Genomic DNA, 24,472 nt, shown 5'->3' with positions numbered 1-24,472 from the left:
AAACTCTCCAAGGAACTGGGTGTAATAATATGATGCCTAGACTATGGGACTGAGGAAGACTAATTTGCAGGCCAGTCTAGACTGTATAGTGAGTTCAAGACCAGCCTGTGCTATGTTCTAAGACCATGTCTTAATCTACCCCATCCACCCCATTCAAAGAGAAAATCTCAGCTGGGGAAGTAGAACAAAGGACTGAACGTCAAATGCCAAGGTAATTGTATAACACACACAATGCCTAAGTTTCTAATGCAGGTACCACTGTGTTCCAAATAGTCTTTCTTATTTCTTTATGCTCAGCTTATATTTGTCATTTTTCCTTATATTCCAGTACTCTGTGAAGAAGACTGATGTTTGGCTCTGCCCATTTACAGAAAATAGCTTTGTTCTACACAGTGCACTGAATTTTCTAGCTAATTGCCTTATCAAAACAGGCAGCAATTTAGTAATGTTACAAGTTCCCTCTCCACTATCCAACTCGGTCTCTTATTCATCTGCTCTCCCGGGGTGGTGCTGAAGACAGTCACGAACACTCCAAATCTTCCTGCTTTTCAGACCAAGTTTTCTATTATCTTTCATGTGGATAAAAGCACTTTGCAAGTACTAATTTATTGCTCTCCCCCTAAAATGGCAATTCAGCTCCTTGGCTCATGGAATTAATCATCAAATATCAAAAAAAAACTAACACTTCTGAGAAACACACTGTTTTGCTCAAATAAAAGGAGCTTTATTCAACACTGTTAAGTGGAGCTTGGTGTACTGAATAATTGAAAAAAAATTGTAGTAATTTGACAGTGGGGGAGATAGTGGGCTTCAAGACAAGATTTAGAGTAGCAGAAATAAAGTCTCACACAGATAAACAAGACAAGGTTATGTCTCACAACAAGTTCCTGTGAATGTAGCCATGCTCCTGCCTCTCCGCCAGAGCGGATGTTGACTAGCTAGGACTAGGACCTTATGTGGCACACAGCACACACATGATGTAAACACTGAATTAGAGAATCGCTTTCTGAATACATACCTTTCTGAGACACCACATGTATTTTGAAGACACGAAGTGGGTGTGGAATCCAGCAGGGGAATATGCAACAGTGTCTTTCCAGATCCTCCATCTCTTCTCCTCCATCCCCATCTCCCATAAAGCAGCCTCAAGGCCAGCTTCATACATGGCACAATCATCCCAGAGTTTGTGTAAAATTGTAAATATCACTTCAGCTGCTCTAAGCAGGGACTTCAACATGGATTTTTAAAATTAGATATGGAAATACTATAATATCCCTTTCCATTAGACAAAAGCCATTAAATAAGTTCCCTAAAATAAAAATGAATAAAGTCAGATTTACATTTTATCATCAGGCTGGTGATACATTTGAATGGCAGGGTACTTGCTTTCTATGTTTAAGACTCTGAGTTTCATCCCTAATACCACACACAGAAACAAAAAGATCAATTCTGTCATCCCTATTCTGTAAGCACTGTAAGTGGAATCACAACAGGAAGGTGTGTTTGTCCTAAGATGCATTTTAGCTACCAAACTGGCAAGTTGCCTGAGCTTTGGGGGCTCAACTCAACATAGATTAAAGATAAGCATTAGTTTCTGAAACACTTAATCCGTTGAAATCCCTTTACAATAAGTGGGAGTGTAGCCAGAAGGTTTCTCAGGTACCATCTGAACCCGTGGTCCTGCAGCTGCTTATAAAATAATCACTCAGAGGCTTATATTAATTACAAACTGGATGGCTTATGGCTCAAGTTTTTTGCTATCTAGCTCTTATAATTTAACCCATTTCTATTAATCTAGAAGTTGCAATGTGGCCATGGCATTACCGGTCTGCTGACATCTTGCTTCTCCTTGGGTGGCAGCTAGGCATCTCTTCAGACTCTGCCCTTGTCTCTGTCCCTCCACTTGGATTTCCCACATGGCTGTAAGCTTTCTTGCCATGGGCTAAAACAGCTTTCTTTACTAACCAATGGAAACAGCATGTATTCACAGTATACAGAAAGACATCCCACAGCAAGGGGGTGATATTGAGAGGGTGGATATCCACACAGTAGAATCCCCTCCCTGATTACAGATGACCAGAGGGGCTATTTTGCTAACTCAGTCTTTATAAGACCCCATGACTACTGACTCAGTTCCAGTCCCATCAATCACCATTGCTCTTCTCTAAGCTTAGCTGCTACTGGACTTACTGTTCCTAGTCGTCGTTGTACTTAAAATACTCTCTAGAAAGCAAGAAAATTGCTTCCTCCTTTCAACTCCAAGGACAGGAGTTTCCTCCCTCTCATTGCTGATTTCTTGCTCTCCCTTCCTTTATCACTGCACTGCTTTCTTTAAAAAATCAATGATAATTGTGCTGGATGTGTTAAAAACAACAAAAAAGCCTGTATCCACACTTTCTCAACAGCATAAAGACTATTCCAGGAAGAGAAAGGGAGCAAATCAACTCCATTCAAAAGAAAGATAAGAGTCAGTTCTGGTGCTGGTTTGAGCCAGTGCAAAAGCCCTGGAGGTCACACAGGGTAGGACGTCCTCTCAATTCTAATATCCATGCTAGCTAATGGATCTTCCAGAAGCCTGGCTTCTCTCCTCCCATGGACACTGGAAGGTAGGATCAAATCTTTCTTGATGATTCAAAAGATTTGTATTTCACTAAGGGAAAAGATAAGACAGAATTCAGGGGCATGCAAAGTCTACAATCTCAAAAAACTCGTTAGGTATTTAGGCAAGTTAAAAGGAACATTGAGGCTGTCTTTGCCACTGTTTTATCTTTCTCAAATCCCAGGCTCCACATGGCCCTTTACTTCACAAGGACCTGAGAGTCCAACCTGGTTCCATAGTCAAACCTGTATCCTACAGTGATCCTCCTGCCTCAGTCTCTTAAGAATTGGAATTACAATATGCATGACCACACCCAGCTAACTTGTTTTGGGGACAGGGTCTTGGGTATCACAGGATGGTCTAGAAGTTCTTTTTGTAGCTAAGGATGACCTCAAACCTTTGATCCTCCTGCCTTTCCTTCCTGAATGGTAGACTTATGAGGCATGTGCCACCACGCCTGGTTTATGCAGTTCTAGGGAATCAAATCCAGGGCTTCCTGAAAGCTAGGCAAACACTCTACCAGCTAGGCTATAGCTCCAGGTGTTAGTTATTTGGAGGCGCTCTTACCTTGCAAGGAAATGTCACGAAACACAACAGAATCCACTAACAAGAGTTTTATTAAGATAAGAGAAAAGGACAGGGGTGCTCAGGCCTGTTAAAGAGATGCATGCGTGGAGAAAAGAAGAAGAAGAAGAAGAAGAAGAAGAAGAAGAAGAAGAAGAAGAAGAAGAAGAAGAAGAAGAAGAAGAAGAAGAAGAAGAAGAAGGAAGCCAGGAATATGGTGCTGGCTCATAAAGGCTGGGTGACGCACGTGTACACAGGTCGATGTGGCTACTCCATGCATGCGTGTAGATCACATGGCTGCATTGCATGCTCTTATGCAACCATGTAAAGCCACAGGGTCCTGGTCACTCGAGATGCTTTGGCCTGGAAATGGCTATTTTGCCCTGGAACTGGCTAGGTGGAAGTGTCTAGGTCCTCCGGACATGCCCAACCGTGGAGGCATGTTGTGAATCTATCATCCCTGACTCTTCTTTTTTCAAAAAAAGAAAAAAATTGTGGTTGAGTGGGTATGGGGCGATGTTTCTCTCAAATACTGCTTCTGGCTGAATAGTGTGCATCAGTTGGCTCTTGGGGGGAAATGGGGAGGGTAGCTTGTGAAGTCCTGGGATGATGGTGGGGGGGGTCCTGGAATGAAGTTCTGCCGTCCCCTTTTTCTGCAGCTGTCCATCCGTGCTGTGGCTGGGAAACTTCTGTTTGACAAGATACTGGTGACATAGAAAAAGCTTAGAGAAAAAAGAATCATTATTTTATTTTTGGAGTTGGCATTTATCTGAGGTAGATCTGGCCTTAGTACTCTGCTTAATTTTTATCTGAGACAAGCCTTATTAGAGGTAGTTTATTTAAGGCACCTGTTTCCTTTATTAGTTTAGCATTTAGGAAATGCAGGTGATCAGTTGCTGAGTATTGAACAATGATAGACTATTATATTGTATTTTTCCTTACCGCCTGGATATTTTTGATGGTCCTTTTTGCCTCTGGCTCTGTGTGGCCCTAGTTGGGAAAGGAAGGGGTGATACCTTATTCCTCTGGAATTGGTGACAAGGCAGTGATGTCCTCTGGAGCTTGAGAGTGAGAGGCCCTGTTTGTTTTACTGTATATGAAGAGAGATGTTTCTGGGATGGAGGTGAGATAAAAGGTTTTAGATGAGTCAGGTGGACCCAGTGAGGAAAGCCCTCGAGTTTAGCAGCTGTAGGAGTCACAAGAATTACCTTGAAGGGTCCCTGCCACTTAGGGGAGAAGGGTGAAGGGCGCTGGTTTGGAGGAAAGAGAAGAACCTGATCCCCGATATGTATTGGAGGTGGACAATGATTGTCACACGGCTGAGGTAATGAACAGTCTGCATAGCTCCATAGGATATACCTTAGGTGACATAAAAGGGGAGTTAACAGGCTATCTGGAACAGTTAGAGGGTTGGATAAAAGACCTGGTGTTAGAACTGGCCTTCCATACATTAGTTCAAATGGAGATTGAAAGAGGCTTTTTGCTGGGCGGTGGTGGCGCACGCCTTTAATCCCAGCACTCGGGAGGCAGAGCCAGGCGGATCTCTGTGAGTTCGAGGCCAGCCTGGGCTACCAAGTGAGTTCCAGGAAAGGCGCAAAGCTACACAGAGAAACTCTATCTCAAAAAAAAAAAAAAAAAAAAAAAAAAAAAAGGCTTTTTAGGAAGAACCCTGAGCCTGAGAAGAACTAGAGGCAATAATCTTACCCAGTCGAGATGAAGTTTCTGTGACATCTTAGTAAGAATAGTTTTTAAAGACCGGTTGGTACGCTCTACCTTTCCTGAGGATTGAGGACGGTATGGGATATGAAAATGCCAAGGAATGTTAAGAGACTTAGCTAGTGTCTGAGAAATCTGAGAGGTGAACTCCGGGCCATTGTCAGACTGAAGAGAAGCAAGAACCCCAAACCGAGGAATAATTTCTTGGAGAAGGAGGTCTGCAACTGTCTGAGCCCACTTATTAGAAACCGGATATGCCTCCACCCAATTTGAAAATGAGTCCACCATCACGAGGAGATATTTAACTTTCCTGACAGTGGGCATATGGGTAAAATGGAGCTGCCAGTCAGTCCCTGGAAGGGAACCTCTAGCCTGGTGGGTGGGAAAAGGCTGACTCCTGTACTTGGTATTGGGATCTGTTTTTTGGCAGATCTCAAAAGAGCCAGTAATAGTTCTTAAGAACTGTAAGTCCTCAGAGGTGCGCTGCAGGTGAGCTTTTACGAATTGAGACAGAGGAAGATTGTTAGGATGAAAGAGCTGGTGTAGATAGGAAAGAATTTGTCTAGTGTCAGGAGTTCCCTGTGAGGGTGTAGGCTGTACTGTATGGATTCACTGTGGGTGAGGTGAGACTTGGCCCTGGAGGGCCGCTGTCCTGGCTGCCTGGGCAGCCTGGTTGTTTCCCCTAGAGATGATGGAGCTATTGGTCTGATGAGACTGGCAGTGGACAATTCCTATAGCCTTGGGGAAGTGGGAAGCCTCCAGCATGGCCATTATTTGGCCTGAGTTAGATATGGATCCCCCTTTTGCTGTAAGAAGGCCACGCTCCCTCCAAATAGCAGCATGGGACAGGAGAATATGAAAAGCATATTTGGAGTCTGTGTAAACATTTAGAGATTGTTCCTGTGCCAATTGGAAGGCACGGGTGAGAGCTATCAGCTCAGCCTGTTGGTTAGTGGTGTATGTGGGTAATGCCTATGCCTCTATTATCTCAATATCTGACACTATGGCATAACCCTTCATATAAAAAGGAGCTGCCATCTGTGTACCAGGTATAAGTAGCCTGAGGCAATATGCCCTCCTGTATGTGTGAAGGGTGAGGTAACAGTTCCTCTAAGGTTTCAGTGCAGGAATGAGAAGAAGAATTGTCAGCATTAGGTTGAGGGAGGAGGCTTGAAATATTAAGAGGTGGACAAGTCCAGAAAGTAAGTGTGGCATCCTCTAGTAATGCCACCTGGAGAGAAAGAACCCAGGAAGGAGGTAAAGTTTGTAAGCCTTTATAAGTTAAAAGATGGGACAGATTATGATGAGAAAACACAATAATGGGTGACCCAAAGCTTAGCTTTTTTGATTCCTGAATAAGGAGCTCTGCAGCTGCTAAGGCACTGATGCAAGGTGCCCAGCCCTGACTGGTAAGGTCTAGCTTCTTTGACAGATAGGCTACAGGTGCAAAGGAGGGTCCCAGCTGATGCCCTAGAGTTCCCAGGGCAAATCCCTCCTTCTCTGCTACTGATAGACCCCAGACCCAGGGTACTACCTTCTCAAGTGGGTGCCCCAAGAACCCAGACTCCAGTTCAGTTGATGCAAACAGCAAGAGGTTTATTGATGCGGCTGTACAGTTGGGCTACTCTCCTCCCAAGAGCAAGAGTCACGCCCTATTGCAGCCACATAGGTACTTTCAAAGGAAAAAAAAAACCATACAAAGCCATAAGATTACAATTCCCATGCAATTTCGTTCCGATTCACAAGATCATGGCCTAATCACAGGGTAGGTACAATTACCTCCATATGCACATTTTTCCTGGAACCTCAAGGGTGGGTGGGGGGGTATCAGGGCAGGAATGAAGGTTACACAAAGGTTACAGTGGTCTTTCCTGGAACACTTGCAATTATCCCAGTCACAGTTGAGCAACATATCTTAACAGAAATCTCCATGCTTTGTGGTAAGGGTGGTTGAGTAATGGCTGAGTCAGTCTGCCCTTGGAACTAGCTTTTTAGTTCCTCATTCTCCTGGGGCTTGGGGGGTGTAAGCCTAAAGGGTTAGGGTCTTTCACTACATAGAGGGAGAAGGGACGGGTTAAGTCTGGGAGATGAAGCGCTGGGGCCTGAAGAAGGGCCTGTTGGAGACTTTGGAAAGGTTTAGTGACAGGATGGAGGAGGGGCTCATGTGGCCAGCCCTGAGCTGCCTCGTATAAGGGGCGAGCAAGGAGAGAAAAAGGATGGAACCCAAGACCATAGGAAGCCAGTTATTCCTAGGAAAGACAGAATCTCCTGTTTAGTAGAAGGGACTATAAGAGACTGGATTAGATGCTTTCTGTCTACAGTAATAGTCTTGTGAATTGGAGTAATGGATAGACCCAAATAGGTGACCTGGAGAGTTGACAGCTGAACTTTAGAAGGAGATACTCTGTAACCTCGGCTGGATAAGAAATTTAGGAGAGTAGAGGTGCTAGTTTGGCTAACCTGTAAGGACAGGCTACAGAGTAAAATATAATCTACATATTGTATTAGTTTAGAGCCAGGAATAGACAGAGAAAGCAGGTCAGAGGCCAGAGCCTGACCAAATAGGTGTGGACTGTCTCTGAATCCCTGCAGCAGAACAGTCCAGGTCAGCTGTGTGGACAGGTGAGTGTCAGGGTCAGTCCAGGTGAAAGCAAAGATATTTTGAGACTGAGGATTGAAAGTAATAGAAAAGAAGGCGTCTTTGAGATCTAGAACTGAGAAATGAGAGGTTCTCAAAGGGATAGTGGACAGGAGAGTATAAGGGTTAGGCACTACAGGATGGAGGGGGACCACTGCAGAGTTAATGAGCCAGAGGTCTTGAAGCAGGCATTAGGTTCCATTAGGCGTTTTGACTGCAAGTATGGGGGTCTGGTGAATTTCGTCTGCATAGGTCCTAGCCTGCTCCCATACCTGCCTGCGCTCCTCAGGAAGTAAATTATTAGAAAGTATCAAGTGTATATCATGAAAGGTGAGACTATAAGATTGAGTTATATATTGAAACTGTTTAATAAAGGAAACAGAATTAGAGGTATAAGAACCCAGCTTAGTTTCTATCTGAGAGAGTTCTGAGAGAGGGAATGGAACATGAACTTTAATAAGTCCATCCCACACCAGCCACCTCTCACAAAGGGAGAACAGTGGAAGGGTTTGGATGGCTGGAATCAGGCAATTTAGAGTTTGAGAATCTCAGCAGTTTGAGAATGGGTAGCAGGAGGAGTGAAGGTTGGAGCCAGGGCAGGGCCTTTGGAAACGGCCGCTGCCGAGGGAGGAGCAGCTGCTGCCGAGGAAGGATCGGCTTTAGAGGAACAAGAATCCGGAAGAAGAGCTGAAGGAACAGTCGCTCTAGGAGTAGGAGTGGGAGCCAGAGGTCGGATAGGTGGAGGTTCGTTAGCAGGATCTAGAGTCAGAGATTCCGGAGTCAGAGAATCCTCCAGTTTAGGCATAGCTAGGAGAATATGAGCAGGAGAGAAGGAATCCAGAAGAGACTGTTTAGCACTCAGAAAGAAGAAAGGTATGATATAGGGCAACTCTTTCCACTTGCCTGTTCACTGGCAGAAATTAGATAACTCCCATAAAATATCGGGATCTAAGGAGCCGCTCGGCGGCCATTTTTTGTTATTTTCTAAAGCATATTTAGGCCATTTCTTAATACAGAGACGGATCAGCTTAGGAATCTTTAAGTAAGGCATTAAGCTGAGAGGTTTTAAAGCTTCAAGAAGACAGCCTAAGGGAGAGGAAGGACTAATAGAGTTGGAAGCCTTGTTTCCCATGTCTGCAGCAGAGAGGCAGAAAAATAGAAAAAATTAAAAAAACAAACGTGATCCAGAGCCAAGGCTCCAGGCGTCCCCAAGGCCAAGGCCGGATGGATACTGGACACAGGCTGCTAAACGGCTCATCAGCTGAGAAGCAGGAGCCCCGCCGAGTGAAGCAAGGATTCCCCACAAATCTGGGAATCCAGACAGCGTCTACCGCTTCGTCAAGCCAGAAGAACGTGTCACCCTCACATAGCCCTCAGGACGCACCCAACAATGGTGGTCCAACCGCGAGGAATATCTCAGGCTGCAGACATGGGAGATGGCTAGAAATTTAGGCCTGCGATAGGGGCCAACCGTAGCCAATAAAGACCGTGGCCGGGGGTTGCCCCGGTTTTAAGAATGCTTAGTGAGGCATCGGATGCTCAATGGTCATTCTCACAGATTCAGGAAATCGTTTACACTGGCTGAAAAGTGAGGGACTCACCAATTGGAGAAGCCGTGTTGGATGGATTTTTCGTGTGGCCAGGCTAATGGAGGAGGTCTGTCGCGCATACAGAGCAGAGTCCCCGGTTTGTGTGGAGCAGTCCCCGGTTTATGGGTTTCCAGGCTTGGTCATGACACCAGATATTAGTTATTTGGCGGTGCTTTTACCATGTGAGGAAATGTCACGAAACATGACAGAATCCACTAACAAGAGTTTTATTAAGATAAGAGAAAAGGACAGGGGTGCTCAGGCCTGTTAAAGAGACATGTGTGTGGAGAAGAAGAAGAAGGAGGAGGAGGAGGAGGAGGAGGAGGAGGAGGAGGAGGAGGAGGAGGAAGCCGGGAATATGGTGCCGGCTTATAAAGGCTGGGTGGCGCACACGTACACAGGTCAATGTGGCTACTCCATGCATGCGTGTAGATCACATGGCTGCATTGCATGCTCTTATGCAACCATATAAAGCCACAGGGTCCTGGTCACACGAGACGCCTTGGCCCGGAAATGGCTATTTTGCCCTGGAACTGGCTAGGTGGAAGTGTCTAGGTCCACCGGACATGCCCAACCATGGGGGCATGTTGTGAATCTATCACCAGGCCCTAATTTGTTCTTTATAAAAAAATATTCATTTTTGTCTGACGTGCTCAGGCCTGCTGATTGTCATGATGGAGTCTATGGAATCAAAACTAATATTATTACTCTTTCCTTTCTATTTGGTTTGCAGTTACTAAACACGGATATCTTAATATTTATATAGAAATCATTCCATTTTCCCTCCATTGTTCCTGCCTTCTGTATAGTACTGAGAAGGGCTTTCTAATGCTCAGATGCACTGTGCAATAAATGTCTGAGTTCTTCTGACAAAAAAAACTTTCTCATTTTGTGCTCACATGTGAGATTCACAAATTTCATCATAGAGGTCACAAGTCATTAAACTGGTTCTCACTGCTTTTAATAATGTACAATAGGACAGCAGTGACCTCACTGTCCCCTATGAAGTTCACTCACGCAATTCTTTCTAGTCAGTCCTTGCTACTTTGTGTTTTCTTGCCAACCACACATTCAACCTTTTGGTTGCTTATGTGAAGTCCCACATGCACACTATTTGCTGGCCTTCTCTTTATTGTTCAAAATAGAGAAATACAGCCCCCACCTACAGGAGTGGTGAAAACTCTAAACATAGCTCTAAGTCAAACTGAGTAATAGTCATTCTTAAAAAATTGCATAAACCTTATGAATCACTTTTAGGTAATGGAATGAGTCAGAAACTTGGAATAATAACATTTTTGTTTTCTTCACATTTCTGCCTGTTTAACTTTTTTCTTGTGTTTTCAGGTCAGAAGGCTAGTTTTTATTATACTATCCTAAGTTCTTCATTGTTTCCATGTGTTCCAAATTTCTAGTTCTTGCATGTGGACTTAGAGTACTCATAAACTAGGAATTTTTTTTTCAGAAAAAAACCCCAGTCATTTCAAATATCTTAAAGCCACCTTATAGTGATTTTTAAGAGAATTTGGCAAGCCAGATCTTAAATAAATAAAAAAAAACTCTTATATCCTGAAGAATAGACGAAGCAGATTCTCAGTTCCATGGGAAAGTGTTTTATTTTGCCAAGAAACAGATATTTCTTATGCTTTAAGTATCTGAAAACACAAAGATCAACCTCAAAGGAACCACAGCTTCTTCCTACTCTTGTAGTTAATGTGACATCATATCACATGACTCCTGAAGTCTCATCCTATACAAACACTGTAGATTGTTAGTATAAAACTTTTCTGCCTACAGACCTTTCTTTTGTAACATTTTTTTCCTAGTCTTATAAAATAATGACCCCTCTGCTTGAAATAAATCATTTTAGTTCATATTTTCTTTATAAACACTACTTTTGTTATACTAATGCCATTTACTTTCCCCGTACGTAAATTTCTCACCACTAGTTCACTATACCACTTATTCCTCTAGCAAGACAGACCCTGGGATCACTGCCAACAAAACAGCACATGAGAAAAGAAAACATTTTTTAGGTTATTAAATTTTAAAGCACAAGTGAATTAAAAAGATGATTTAAGATAAAAATTAATTGAATATTTATGAAATAGCATGATATGAAAGTTGAAAGGAAACTACGAGGAGGGAAGGGCCATGAAAATAGAGGGAAAACTGGAGGCAGGAACTGGACCAGCAAGGCAGGGAGAAGGAGGATGAGAGAGGGTTACCAGGGAGTGGATAAAATCAAAATATAATGATACATATATATGGAAATGTGATAATGAAATTTCTTTCTTTGCATGTTAACCTAAACTTCAAAATAATAAAGTTAAATAAAATAGCATGCATTTTTAACACTTTAAAAATAACTGTTACACATCAGAATTTTTAAATCATTTTCCAAAGAATGCTACTTTTTTCAGATTTTCAAGGTGCTAATTGCCCATGGGAGGGACTATGTCCCATCAAACGTTTGGAAAATATTGGGTTCAAGTTAGGCAGTTTTAATTAGAGAACATTCCCTGAGAGCACTCTGGTAGCGTGCACATGGGCTTTTCTGTCTCTCAGGTAGAAGGTAAAAAGCTATGTGCTTTTGAGACGGTAAGCAAATTTGTGAAGACAGTTGTGGTTTAGAGAAAACAGTGAGAGGCATGAAGAGCAGAACTCTTGGAGTGGGAGATGTGTAAGGAAGCTCTTAAAAGACATTTGTTAATAAGAGCTGCTTGTGAAAATTCTCATGTCCCAACTTTCAGAATAAAAGTTTACTCAAATGAAAAGACTCACTTGCTCCAATGTTCTGATGACCTCTTGTGGCTCAAAAGCAATGGTCCCTTGAGAAACTACTGACACACTGGAAAAGAGTATCCCTTGCTCTAGTGAGCAAAAGAGACAATAAGAGCCAAGTGTGGTAGAGCAGCCTGTGGTGGCACAGCACTCAGGATGCAGAGGCAGGAAGTGCATAAGCTTGAAGCCAGGCTGGACAAGACTCTGTCTCAAAATAAATAAATCCCAGTAAAACAAAACACAGACTCCGGATTAAATGAAAAAGAACGTCCTTGCGTTTTTGAAGTAAACAGATACTTGAGGATTTTGAAAGTCTTCCTTTTGCTTTGTTGTTGTGCCCACATAAATATGTATCTATTAATACATGATGATTTCTTTCCTCTCCTTTTCTCATAAGACTGAGATGTCTTGTCAGACATCTAACAAGTCATGCCATGGTCTCACTGAAGAGTGCTGAGCTGCCATGAGGGAAGGCATGAACCTAACCAGGTCCAGCTTTAATTAATATACAAACAAAACATAATATTTTGTTCAAATATAAAAGGTGAGTGAACATTAGGTCAAGCCTCCCTGTAATCACTGACAGAGCAGGTTTAACAGCTAACCTGAATATGAAAGTCTTTCCTCTTCTCTTCAGAAGAAAACATTAGGACATCCAGAACTTCCAGTTAGTCGGGGGCTGATAAAATCCAAATACATTATATAAATGTATGAATTTCTCAATGAATGGGGAAAAAATTAAATAATATCAAAACTTTTCTAACTCTTAAAATTACCCAAAATTGACTAAGTGTAAGTGGTCTTGTTTCCAACCTCAGAAGGACGAGCATTTCTGAGCCGGCCTATAAAGCCAATGATCTGATCACAGAAGGTCCACTGACCCAGGAGTGCCCTCTGCCTGCAGTATGATAACTATTTGAAACCAGTGTCCAGAGAGCCGGTTTAGTTTGCCTGCTGTCTTTCTGGTATTGAACACAGCATGTGTTTTCTGGGTTTGCTTGTTGGAACCCACTTTAATCTAGTTGAGATCCTTGAAGAAGTAAATGCAAAAGTTAAGTTTGTGTGTCTGTAGAAGTCAATATTTCAGCAGGACATTTTCCTTAGATGGATGGGGGTGTTTGTTCTGTTTTTGATATGTTCAATTTTAAATAGGGGGATATTTAAGGAAAGGCAACCATATACTCATCTCCAGAGGAGCTGATCATATCTGCTCAAGAAATCTGCCACCCAGGAACTGACCTCAGCTTCCAGAGAGGCATGTAAGCGCACACACTACACAGCACATGCAGGGCCTTTTCCTGGACTGCAGGAACAAGGGTGATCTTCTCATGGTTCATCAATGTTGTTGAAATGGCAGGATTTCCTTGGTTTTGTGACAATAATAATAAACGCACACATCAATTTCTTTATGCACTCATTTGTTGATGAATACCTCAGATGTTTGCAAGTCTTGGCAATTTTGAATAGCACCACAATGAACACGGAAGTATAAATATCCTTTTGAAACACTAATGTCAATTTCTTTAGCTATATATATCCAGCTGTGGGATTGAGAATACAAATACTGTTTGATCTCACTTATATGTGGAATCTGAAAAGCTGAATTTATAGAAACAAGGGTTAGAATTACCAGGGATGAGGACTGAAGGGCTGTGGAGATGCTGGCCACTGGGGGTACAGTTTTGGTCATAAGGTAAATAACTCTGGGGTGCTCATGTATAATGTGATGACTATAGTTAATAATAGTGTATTGTATACTTGTACTAAAAGTGGAACAATGGCAGCATATTCTGAACTTCATTTGTTCTACAGAATGTGAATGTGTTGTTGTTGTTTTCTGATTCACATAAAAAACCTTTAAATACTGCAACTGGAGAGGAGGCTCAGAAGTTAAGAGCATTTCCTGCTCTTGCAGAGGATTAGGGTTCAGTTCCCTGCATCCACATCAGATGACTCACAACTGCCTGTAATTCTAGTACTAGGGGATCTAATGTCTCTCCCGGCCTACTCAGGCACCTGCACACACTCAGCAGACATTCGTTTCGTGTGTGTGTGTGTGTGTGTGTGTGTGTGTGTGTGTGTGTGTGTGTATAATATAATATATGTATATGAATACAACATATACATATATTAAATATATACAAATGTTTAAATATATACATATATAAATATTTTTGTAAGTTTTTAAATACTAAAAGAAAATGTCTATTTTTCTTGTTTTCATGGCATAGATACCCCTAGCAGAGTAGGCCAAGAAGAGATACATGGGAGCACACTGTTAGATGGGATGTTTTCTGTTGAGCTGATGGTGTAGCTCATTGGTATAGTTTGCCCAGCATGTTCCATGGTCTGATTCAGTATTCAGCACTGAAAAAAAAAAAAGAATGAAATCAGAAAAATTACCATAGAGATAATAACCTCCGGCATATAAATAGTGAAACATAATAATATGATAAAAACTTTGTTGTTATACATTATTTCTCACTTCCATCCATTTTAACTATATGAAATGATGACATACAATCATCATCAGACCTATGAAAGTGATAGATAAGCTCATAAGCTTCACAATAAAACATATTCAGGATGTTTATAGATGGTGGGATTGTGGGAAGGCCGACCGTGGCAATATAACAAGAACCTCCGTCGCCCATCGGTTGCAGACTTTCAGATGCGAGCATTGTGTAAAGCTAAGTTTGATTCTCTGTGGTTCTACAAAAACTACAGCAGCATTTACCTTGATTGGAACTTTTCTATTCCCAGTCAGTGTGGGAAAACTGAGAAGGCCCAGAGACGTTCTGACTCTTAAGTCTATGTGAGCATTTGGGAGAACTCATAGACAATCCTACCTAAGAACTCCACGCTGAAGACGTTAGTCAGCTTGTGAGCCAAGTATGTTGGGGAAACAAGGGACCCTTTGGAGCATGAAACTCAGCAATTAGGTGCCGGCTTGGTTGAGACCCACGGCTCGGCCGGCTGTGCTTTCTGAGGCCCCTCATGGCTTTTGAGATCTGATTCATTATCTGTGACTGGGGGAGTCATGGCATGTGTCTCAAAGTAACCACAAGAAAAAAATAAAAATAAAAGAGTGCGTTATCACCTGCCGAATTGTGCAAAGGGAGTGTTGTATTGTTACATAAATGCAAGGCTCTGATCCTCTACTGGCTGAGAAATAGCTAGCAGCCCTTGGCAAATTGCAAGGCATTACTAATTATTTGTTTAACAATTACACTATATTGCAGAATTATCTCCTCTGTCTGCAAACATTTGTTTTTTTTTTTAAATGCTTTTTGCTTATGCTATTTTTTGAGACGGTTTCATTCTGTAACCCAAATTGTCCTCAAATTCATGGCAAATCTGCTTCAGTCTCTCAAGTGGTACAACTGGAGGCCATCACACCCAGCGTTTTTAAAAAGAGTTTTAAGAAAGAAACTTTCGTTCACATTAACAGTCCTAAAAAATGGAATAAATGTAACATAATTAAAGTTCAGATGTAAAAAAGGTATATTTACCTTGTCATTGGCAAAACCGGACATGACCTTGACTGTGGGAGGGAAGAGACGACCAGGACCCCTCCTCTCCCCTCCTCTGGTCCTGACAGTGAATTTCTCCAGGGTGTACTTAGACCATCTGGCTGACTCACTGTTGATGTAAAAACAAGACCCAGGCACTGTGCTGAAAGCTGCTGAGACTGGAGTAAACTAGTCAGTAGCACCCTGACTATCAGCTGAGCACTGTGACACCCACACCTTCCCGACCAGACCCGGGCCAGCATTCTGTGTCTGCCGCTTCAGCCTGAGCAGTATGCTTGAGACTGCAGAGCTGTACTTCAATGTGGACCATGGCTACCTGGAGGGCCTGGTGCGAGGATGCAAAGCCGGCCTCCTAACTCAGCAGGACTATGTCAACCTAGTGCAGTGTGAGACCTTGGAAGGTAAGTCGCTCACCTTACCCCATTAAAAGAAAACACACAAACAAAAATGATGTTGCTCTCTGGAAGGGAGAGAAAAGGACTGTGATGTTCTAGTCAGAAGGCAGGAACAGGTTTTTAGTCCTGGAATTTAGGCGCCCTGAGGCCTGTGGTTTGGGGACCTTGGATGTGAGGAGAAAAGATCTGTATCCATACTCTCTAGACACAATGCAACATTCCCTTCCATAATGAATGCAGGGGACACCCACCCAAGAAATCCCCACCTGTCCCCCTGAAGTTCTTGCAGATATTTTCAAATATATTGTTTCTATATTGATCCTTTGACCTTGATTTGTAATGTCTCAATAAAGAGTACTTCTCATACATTTTTGATATATCCTGATAATTGTACTTTAAAATACTGTGTTTCCTTGGTTGTCCTATCCACATAATTATAAACACTATTTGGTAAGGACCTTCACCAAACATGCTAGAGTCTACAGAGAAAGAAACAGCTAATAATTGGAGTGTAGAGAGATATTTGTCTAGCTCCAGTTTTTTTAGTATTGATTAGAGAACTTGTTTGAGATTTTCCTTTAACTGAAGGACAAGTGAGAAAGAAAAGCCAGGACTGTGGTGGGCTGAAAGTCCTGGCTTTGACCTCTGCTGTGTCTAAGTTGGTGACCCAGCTCTTCAAAGACGCTGAGCCTCAAAAGGCCTCCCTTATACATGGGGAAAGAATTTCTACTTAGTTATTAAGGAGAAAAAAATAGATACACACCCAGTAAATGATAATTTTTCTTAAATCACATCTTTTCCCAAGCTTTAACAAAGAATGCACATCTGTAACCATTTTGTTATTAAAAACAGCTTTTCTTGCTCATTTTTGAGAAACTTCCAGATTATTCTAGAAGTAAGAGAGCAATAAGGGAAAAACTCTTTGAAAAGGAATTAACTGGGTGGCACACAGGAGGTGGGGGTGGGGACAAACCATATTTAAAAAGCAGCTTCTGAAGGTGACTTTGCTAGCTTCCCTGTGAGCCTGGAGGGAGCTGAGATTACTGCTGTATAGTTGTGACTAGTTACAGCCAGAGTTAAGTGCTTAAGGTAGGATCAGCCTTGACCTGCCCTTTGATTTACTTTATAAACAGATCTTTCAGATGGTAAGTAATTCTATTGACTCCAAACAATGATACATAATTCCAAATACAGCATATTCAGTTAGGAGTTTGACGACTAGAGAATGTTAATTGCTTATAGAAATGTCTGCATAAATTAAAGTAGAAAAAAACCCTTAACACAGGACAGAATACTTGCTTCAGAGAGAAGTCAGTCATTTGGATAAATTCTATTTAGTTTTGAGTCAAGCCTCCACAAGCAATAAAAAAAAATGCTAATTTAAATGAAAGCAACAATTAAGCTGCCTTTTGATAACAAACACTTACTGTTCAAATCACAGAGAAATCAAAGAAGTTGTATCACAGTCAGAGAAAGAATTCTAGGATATAAAAAATGAAGAGGATATAAATCAAGAATTAAAAGTTACCACCAGGGCCGGAGAGATGGCTCAATGGTTAAGAGTAAGCACTGCTCTTGTAGAGGACCTGAATTCAGTTCCCAGCACCTGCACTGGGCAGACAGCTCACAGACATCTATCTAATAACACCAGGTACGGTGCATTTGATGCCTCAGGCCTCCAAAAGCACCTTCATTCACATACATATGCATACCCACCCCGCACACGTACACGTACACATAATTAAAAACGAAACAAATCTGATTTTTTTCTTTTTAAAGTTATAAGATTTTTTTTTTTCTTACCGTGGGGCATTTTCACCAAAAGATTCTATTGAAAGAGGAAATGGAAGAGAAGGAACTATATATAGCATGTATCTGGCCTAGTTAGGAAACCCTGCTGAATGCATCATTGCTTTATTATCATTATGCTTCATGATTTTTCTATTTTTCTTCTCAATATGAATTTTTTCAATTATGCAATTCCCGGATATCTATCTGTCTACAGACTCAGAACTCAGAAGGGTGGGCTGACCCAACAGAACTTCATGACAGCTTATAGGGACTGCCTCCAACCATACGTGAATCTGTGTGACAGACTGCTACTAGGAGATACCCAGAAATACTGGCTATCAAAAATCAGTAAACCACATTCAAGGTATCATAGATGCTGAAAAAATTCCAGACGAGAAAACTTTTTAAAAAATTTTAAAATGTGTACTTGTGGATGTGTGTATGCCACAAGCGTGCAGGTGTCCACAGAGGTCAAAAGAGAGCATGGACGCCTTGGAGCTGGAGTTACAGAAGGTTGCATACCACCTGATGTGGTGAGAACCAACGTACAGCTCTCTGCAAGCGCAGCAAGTGCTCTTCATCTCTGAACCATACCTCCAGTTCCTTAAATAAGAACTTTTTATCCTCAGACAGCTGAGGACACCAAGGCTTAGAATGGCTGTGAGCAACCTACATGCTACCAACAACAGAAAATAGAGATATGGGTGTTTCTTTTTCCACTTAATTTCTACATAGAGGTACATTGAGTATATTGGGAGATCTGGCTCTGCGATAGAGTGCTTGCCACTTGCCTAGCCATGCGTGAGGCCCTAAGTAACATTTCCAGCAACACACACACAGATACAGGAATCGAACTATGCTGTTTTGATGTCAGTTCTGTTTTGCTAATAGAAATAACACAGACTGCCCCACTTAGTCCATTTCTAGGGTGTTAGGAAATAAACAGCTCTGGAAAGCAATGTATTTGTTGCTCTGTGAATACGGAGGTACCCTTTGAGCCAACTCAGGATTAAGAATCAATCAACGGCATTTTGTGGGAGAGAAGTTAAAGACTTAAGGACTTCTGTTTACTTCTGCAGAATATGCACTGTGTGAACTGGGGATAAAGAGGAGAAGGCCAAACTGTGCTGTCACAGTACTATGTTGAAGCAGGTGCATTTTGCAAAAGAAAAGCTGACTTAGCAAAGATTGAATTTTCTTTCACTGTTTTAAAGCCTGTAATCTTTAAATGTGTTCTGATGTGATAGCAGCAGACTGTTTTAGAACCACTTACAAAGGGCATACAGTATTTCAAGTAAACTTAGAAGACAGAAAATAAAATTGCCCAGGAAAACTTTGGGAAGTCTTCATATTCAGGATTGTGCTGGCTTGTGAGTGTTGTAATGGGGCAAATGTGGTCGGAAACACTCACCCATTCCAAGTCTGACCCTGACTAACCCAAGCATGACCTAGTCATGGGAGCCACTGCGAGTCAGTCTTTCCTGGGAACAAAAGAAGGAAGCTATTACTCTTTTTGAAAACAACATACTGTTTTCATCAGAATCTCAACTGCAAATAATTGTGGAAATATTCTTACCTCTTAGATGGAGACACCCATACCTGAAGTTTAATAATGAGTAGGCTTTTCTGAACATGGTGAAAGTATGTACTGGCTCTGGGGTGTAGACAGTACTCTAGACTAGATTTTCACATTGTTCTCCTTTTTTGAAGGGAATGCAAGATGCTCACTTTATATTCTTAACCGTTAGGTCTCTTCAAGGGGATTTGATCTCCAGTCTTTCCCTCAACTGTGCCTTCAAGTAGGAACTAATGCAGCCAGCATACATCAAACACTTTCTGGCTAAGGCCAAAGAAACAAACATGGATAAGACGTATTTCCTGCCTTAAAAGGACTCTCATTCTAGAAAATGAAATGGCTAGGCAAATAAGAACCCTTAAAGAGGGCAGTTGAGCAGAACCCATCAAAATTCCAAATGCATAAAAGCAGTGCCTGGAAATCTCACAACCCATCCAAAGGCTTGCACACATGTGGGAGGACATACGTGCAAATGGTCTTCATTGTATTATTACTTGGAAGAGCAAAAGATGGATGTTGTGTTAGTTACTTTTGTATTGCTGTGATAAAACACCATGACCAGGGCTACTTATAGAAGGAAGGGTTTATTTGACCCTCTCGTTCCAGGGAGATGAGTCCATGATGGCAGAGTAGAAGTGTGGCAGCTAGAGCTAAAGCTGAGAACTTAACATTTTGAACACCAAACAGGAAGAAAAGAAATGGAATCAGAAAGGGCATTGAGGCTTTGAAACCTTAAAGCCCACCCCCAGGAGGTACTTTCTACAGCAAGGTCACACCTCCTAAGGTCCCTGTAACAATGTCACCCCCCCCCCCAACTATTCAAGTGCATCTATAAGGAACATTCTCATCCAAACCTCCACAGGTGCCAATCAAATGTCCCTCTGTAGGAAACTAGTTCATTAAGTTTGGGGACATTTTTATAATGGATTATTCTATAGCTGGAAAAATGAAAACTAAAATGAGAAACTCCTGGATAGTGGAAGTGGAAAGATTACCAAGTCACATGAAGTGAGTGAGCTAAGCGAAAAGAGGACCATGCGTGGCATGAGATGTCTTACATTCTTAAAAGGTGATAGATTTTTTTTTTTAAAAAAATGGCTTTATATGATTATCTAGATTCAAAGAATGTGTAATGAATTAAAAGAAACTAAATACAATTATTATAACAATTACCTGAAGACAAGAATAAGTAATGGGTAGTATTGATGTGGCAGATAAGAAACATTGGAAATTTTTCACTGTGTATACACACATACACATTCTTTTTAAATTTAAAATATGGGGGCCAGAGAGATGGCTCAGCAGTTAAGAGAGTTTGCTGCCCTTGCAGAGGAGTAAGTTTTAGTTCCCAGCACTTATATCAGCTCACAACTGTCTATAACTCCAGTGCCAGAGGAGTGGATGCCCACTTCTGATCTCTGTGGACACCTAAACACACACACACACACACACACACACACACACACACACACACACGTACAAATTAAAAATTAAATTTTGTGAAAAAGTAAAACCATATAGGAGGAAGACTATTATTATGAAGACTTTTTTCTGAATCGTGAGACACAATTCGTGCCTTTCATTCTAGCACTTACTTTTGTTTTATATTTAGAATGAATATGCAACACTGTCATTGTTCCATGCTACACCAGTGGCTCCCACTAAGCTAAACAGACATCAGCTGACCTCTGCCTGTCCATCTTTCAAGCTTTGGGTCAGAAGCTTTTGACATTTTTAGACATATCTCTTCAATCACAAATTCCCTCCACCTAATTTTCCTGGAGAATGTCTGTTTCCCTTTTAACCCTCATTTCAAGACATTACATCTAGAGGCCCTTTGCTACTGTATTCCTGGTGACACAGAATTGGCAAGGTTCAGCTTTGTGGTCCATAACTTACAGTGAACCTAATCTTGTGTGCAGCATCTATGATATTTGCATATATCACTTGCCAAAGGACATTAACCTCATTTACCTGTCCCACTGCAGACTAAAGTGTCAACTCGTGAAGAAATAAGGTACCATCTGTTGCAGAATATTTGTTTAACTATGCAAGGATGTGCTGCATTTGTTTAACTATGTGTTGCTTTTTTTATGCTGCAGAATAATTGTTTAACTATGTAAATATGTGTTGTATTTGTTTAATTATGTAAACATGTGTTGCTATTTTACCTTGCCTAAAGCACCTGATTGATTTAATAAAAAGCCGAACAACCAATAGCAAGGGAGGAGGTATAGGAGTGAATTCCAGACAGGGAGAGTAAGTAGGAGGAGGAATTTGGGATTGAAGGAAGAAAGAAAAAGAGATGCCAGAGAGACACCAGGGGCCAGATAGACAGACATGGAGGAAACAGGAAAGTAGGACATACAGAAAGAAAGGTAAAAAGCCCTGAGGCAAAACGTAGGTTAAATTAAGTTAAAAGAGCTAATGGAACAAGTCTTAGCTAAGGTTGAGCATTCATAATTTTATAAGTCTCAGTGTCTTTATTTGGGAGCTGGCTGGTGACCCAAAGAAAATTCCAACTACAACCATCTCCTGTCCATAAGCTATTTTATGGTGTGTGTGTGTGTGTGTGTGTGTGTGAGAGAGAGAGAGAGAGAGAGAGAGAGAGAGAGAGAGAGAGAGAGAGAGAGAGAGAGGAGTTTCCTTTTCTTTTTGCACTACTGGGACTTGAACCCTGAGCCTGGGACATGCTAAAGAAATGCCAGGCAAGCACTCTTCTACTGAGCTACCTTCTTAGCTGTAGTATAAGCTTCTATGGGCAGAAAAGTATACCTTACATCCTTCCCTCTCCAGCCTCCTGAAGCCTAAGACTGTTCTGTATAGCACAAATCCTGCCTGTCTATGCTTCCCAGCTCTGGGGTGGAAACAAGCTATGGAGTCTTTGGCTTTGGAACTGCCTTATCTGATACTTAGATTTTACCTCTCAGATTTATCTCCCAATTCAGGGAAGAACCAGAAATACCTGGAGATGTTTGTGAACTGTAAAACTGGCTCTGAATAGCAATGCCTATACAACAAGCATTAGATTCTGGTTCTAGATCTTCTGCTAGATCAGAAGTCTGGAAATAGCACCCATTTCCAGGTTTGGATTCTTTGTATTTGACACACGACTGTTGATTCTGTTCTGCCTCAGTGAGAACTGATTTTGGACACTCTCATTCCTGGGAATAAGAAAGTGAAGAAGGCTGTGTGGTGCCACATGTCTGTGTTGTAGTACTTAGGAGGCTGAGGCAGGAGGATAAAGTTTGAGGCCAGCCTGAGCAAGTTCCTTTTTCAAAACAAACAAGCAAACAAAAACCTCACTGGACTTCAAAATGAGGTGCTGTACACTAGTCTTCTGGTGCCAGATTTCAATCACAAATGAAATATAATGTTTGAGGGTCATACATTTGAAAAAAAATTGAATTAAGTGCTGTGAAAAATAAGAAGAATAGTAAGACTATTAAGTACCAAAGTGATATCTATCTCAGGATATCATTGGTAAGGAAAAAAATCACTAAAAATTAAAAATACAAAAATAGTTCCAGTTTACACATGACAGTGAATCAAACTTGAAAAATAGTATTTTAGGAATACTCATGGAGATGACTTTGGAGGAAAGCTTAAAACAGATAAACATTCTGGGCATTTGGGGAGCCAGTGACTTAAAGGAAGCAAAAGTCAAGTGAATCAGTCTGGCAGTAGCATTGCAACAACTGGAGATGAGGCTGGAGTTAAAGTTGAGAAAAATGTTGAGGTGCCTTGAAAGTTTGATTGTGAAGGTCAGGATGCTGTTGGTAACACTGGGTAAGGATAGGAGTCACATCTAAGTCCAGCAACAGATATGGACACACAACCTCTCCAGGCCTCATTTTCTTCATCTATGAAATGGGGATCAATGAAAAGTTAAGAGATGACACATATTAAAACCATCTTATTAGTGATAAAACACTCTATACATCTATAAATCCTGTCTTAAATTACTTAGAACACCAAGCAGCTCTTATAAGCCACTTGTAAGAGCAGGACAAGATTGAAACAGTTCTTAGGAAAAAGTAAATTTTATGTGAGGAGCTCATTAACAGCAAAGAGCCTAGGAAAATCAGTTAATAGATTGACAAAAGAACCTGAGTGTCAGATGATAATCCAAAACAAGAAAAGGTAGGAGTGGGAATCAGCAAAGAGATGTGAGAGATGCCTATAATTCCAGCAGTGGGGACGCTGAAGCAGAGTTCTAGCCTTACCTACATGTGCAAAACTTCAAGACCCTAGAAAGGGAGTAAAGAGAAAACAAAAGAGGGAGAGTTAGAGGGGGGATTGAGGGGAAGAGGAGAGGGAGGAGGAAGAGGGGAGAGGTCGAGGGAGGGAGGGTGGGAGGGAGGGAGGAAAAGAAGATTTTGTAGTTGGAAGTTTCTCCAGTCCTGCCCAGGCCCTGCAGTCAGGATGGATCTCTCCTGCCTGGTCCTGCAGCCACTCAGACCCAAGTAAACAGAGAGAGGCTTATATTAATTATGAACTGTATGGCCATGAGCTCAGGCTTATTACTGACTAGCTCTTACACTTAAATTAACCCTTAATTCTTATCTATGTTTAGCCATGTGGCTTGGTAACTTTTCTCAGTTCTGCCTTGTCATCTTGCTTCCACTGTGTCTGGCTGGTGACTCCTGACTCAGTCCTTCCTCTTCCCAGAATTCTTCTTGTCTGCTTATCCTGCCTATACTGCCTGCCTGGCTACTGGCAAATCAGCATTTTACTTATCAACCAATCAGAGCAATACATTCACAGCACACAGAATGACATTCCACAGCAAGATTTGACATACTAAAGGACTGAAGGGAATTATGAAGTTTTAATACCATATGAATAATATTAAGTTAGCAAAATAGAGGAAGAAGTGCATGGCTTTATATTAATTATTTTCTCATTGTTGTGACAAAATGTCTGATATACACAACTTAAGGAAATAAAGAAGTAGTGTGTCTCACAGTTTGAGGGATGACCAGTCCATCTTGGCAAAAAATACACAATGGGTCAGTCCATGTGGCAGGAGCTTGGGTATGGTCTGCTCCCATTTTTAGGATTAGAAGCAGAGAAAGGGCTGCAATTTTCTAGGACTTCTCCCAACAGGCTTACCAGCTAGACTTACCCACTAGACTCTATCACCCAGAGGTTCTACACTCTCCCAAACAGCACCGCCATCTGTGTACCAAGTATTCAAACCCAAGAGCCTGGGGGGGGGGGGATATTCCATACTGAAACCATAACAGGTATAGGTATTAAAGTCTAGATAATTACTAAATCTAGTGAT

General features: G+C 41.6%; 1 protein-coding gene across 2 annotated transcripts in view; it reads left to right on the top strand.

Moving 5' to 3' along the window:
- Atp6v0d2 (ATPase H+ transporting V0 subunit d2) overlaps positions 1–24,472 on the top strand; it is a 73,824-nt gene that overhangs the window by 5,182 nt on the left and 44,170 nt on the right. Inside the window, exon 1 of one of the 2 annotated variants that reach the window (XM_059255659.1) lies at positions 15,527–15,821. The exons of the other annotated variant lie outside the window; for it this stretch is intronic. Coding sequence (XP_059111642.1) covers positions 15,692–15,821 — 130 coding nt within the window. The 5' untranslated portion in view covers positions 15,527–15,691. Of the gene's footprint in view, positions 1–15,526; positions 15,822–24,472 lie in introns of those variants that run through there. 2 annotated transcript variants of the gene reach the window in all.

The sequence above is a fragment of the Peromyscus eremicus genome, chromosome 2 (genome assembly GCF_949786415.1).
Source record: "Peromyscus eremicus chromosome 2, PerEre_H2_v1, whole genome shotgun sequence".
In the NCBI taxonomy this organism is placed as follows: Eukaryota; Metazoa; Chordata; class Mammalia; order Rodentia; family Cricetidae; genus Peromyscus; species Peromyscus eremicus.
Note: the sequence above shows the minus strand (reverse complement) of the source record. Positions and strands in the feature narration are given on the sequence as shown.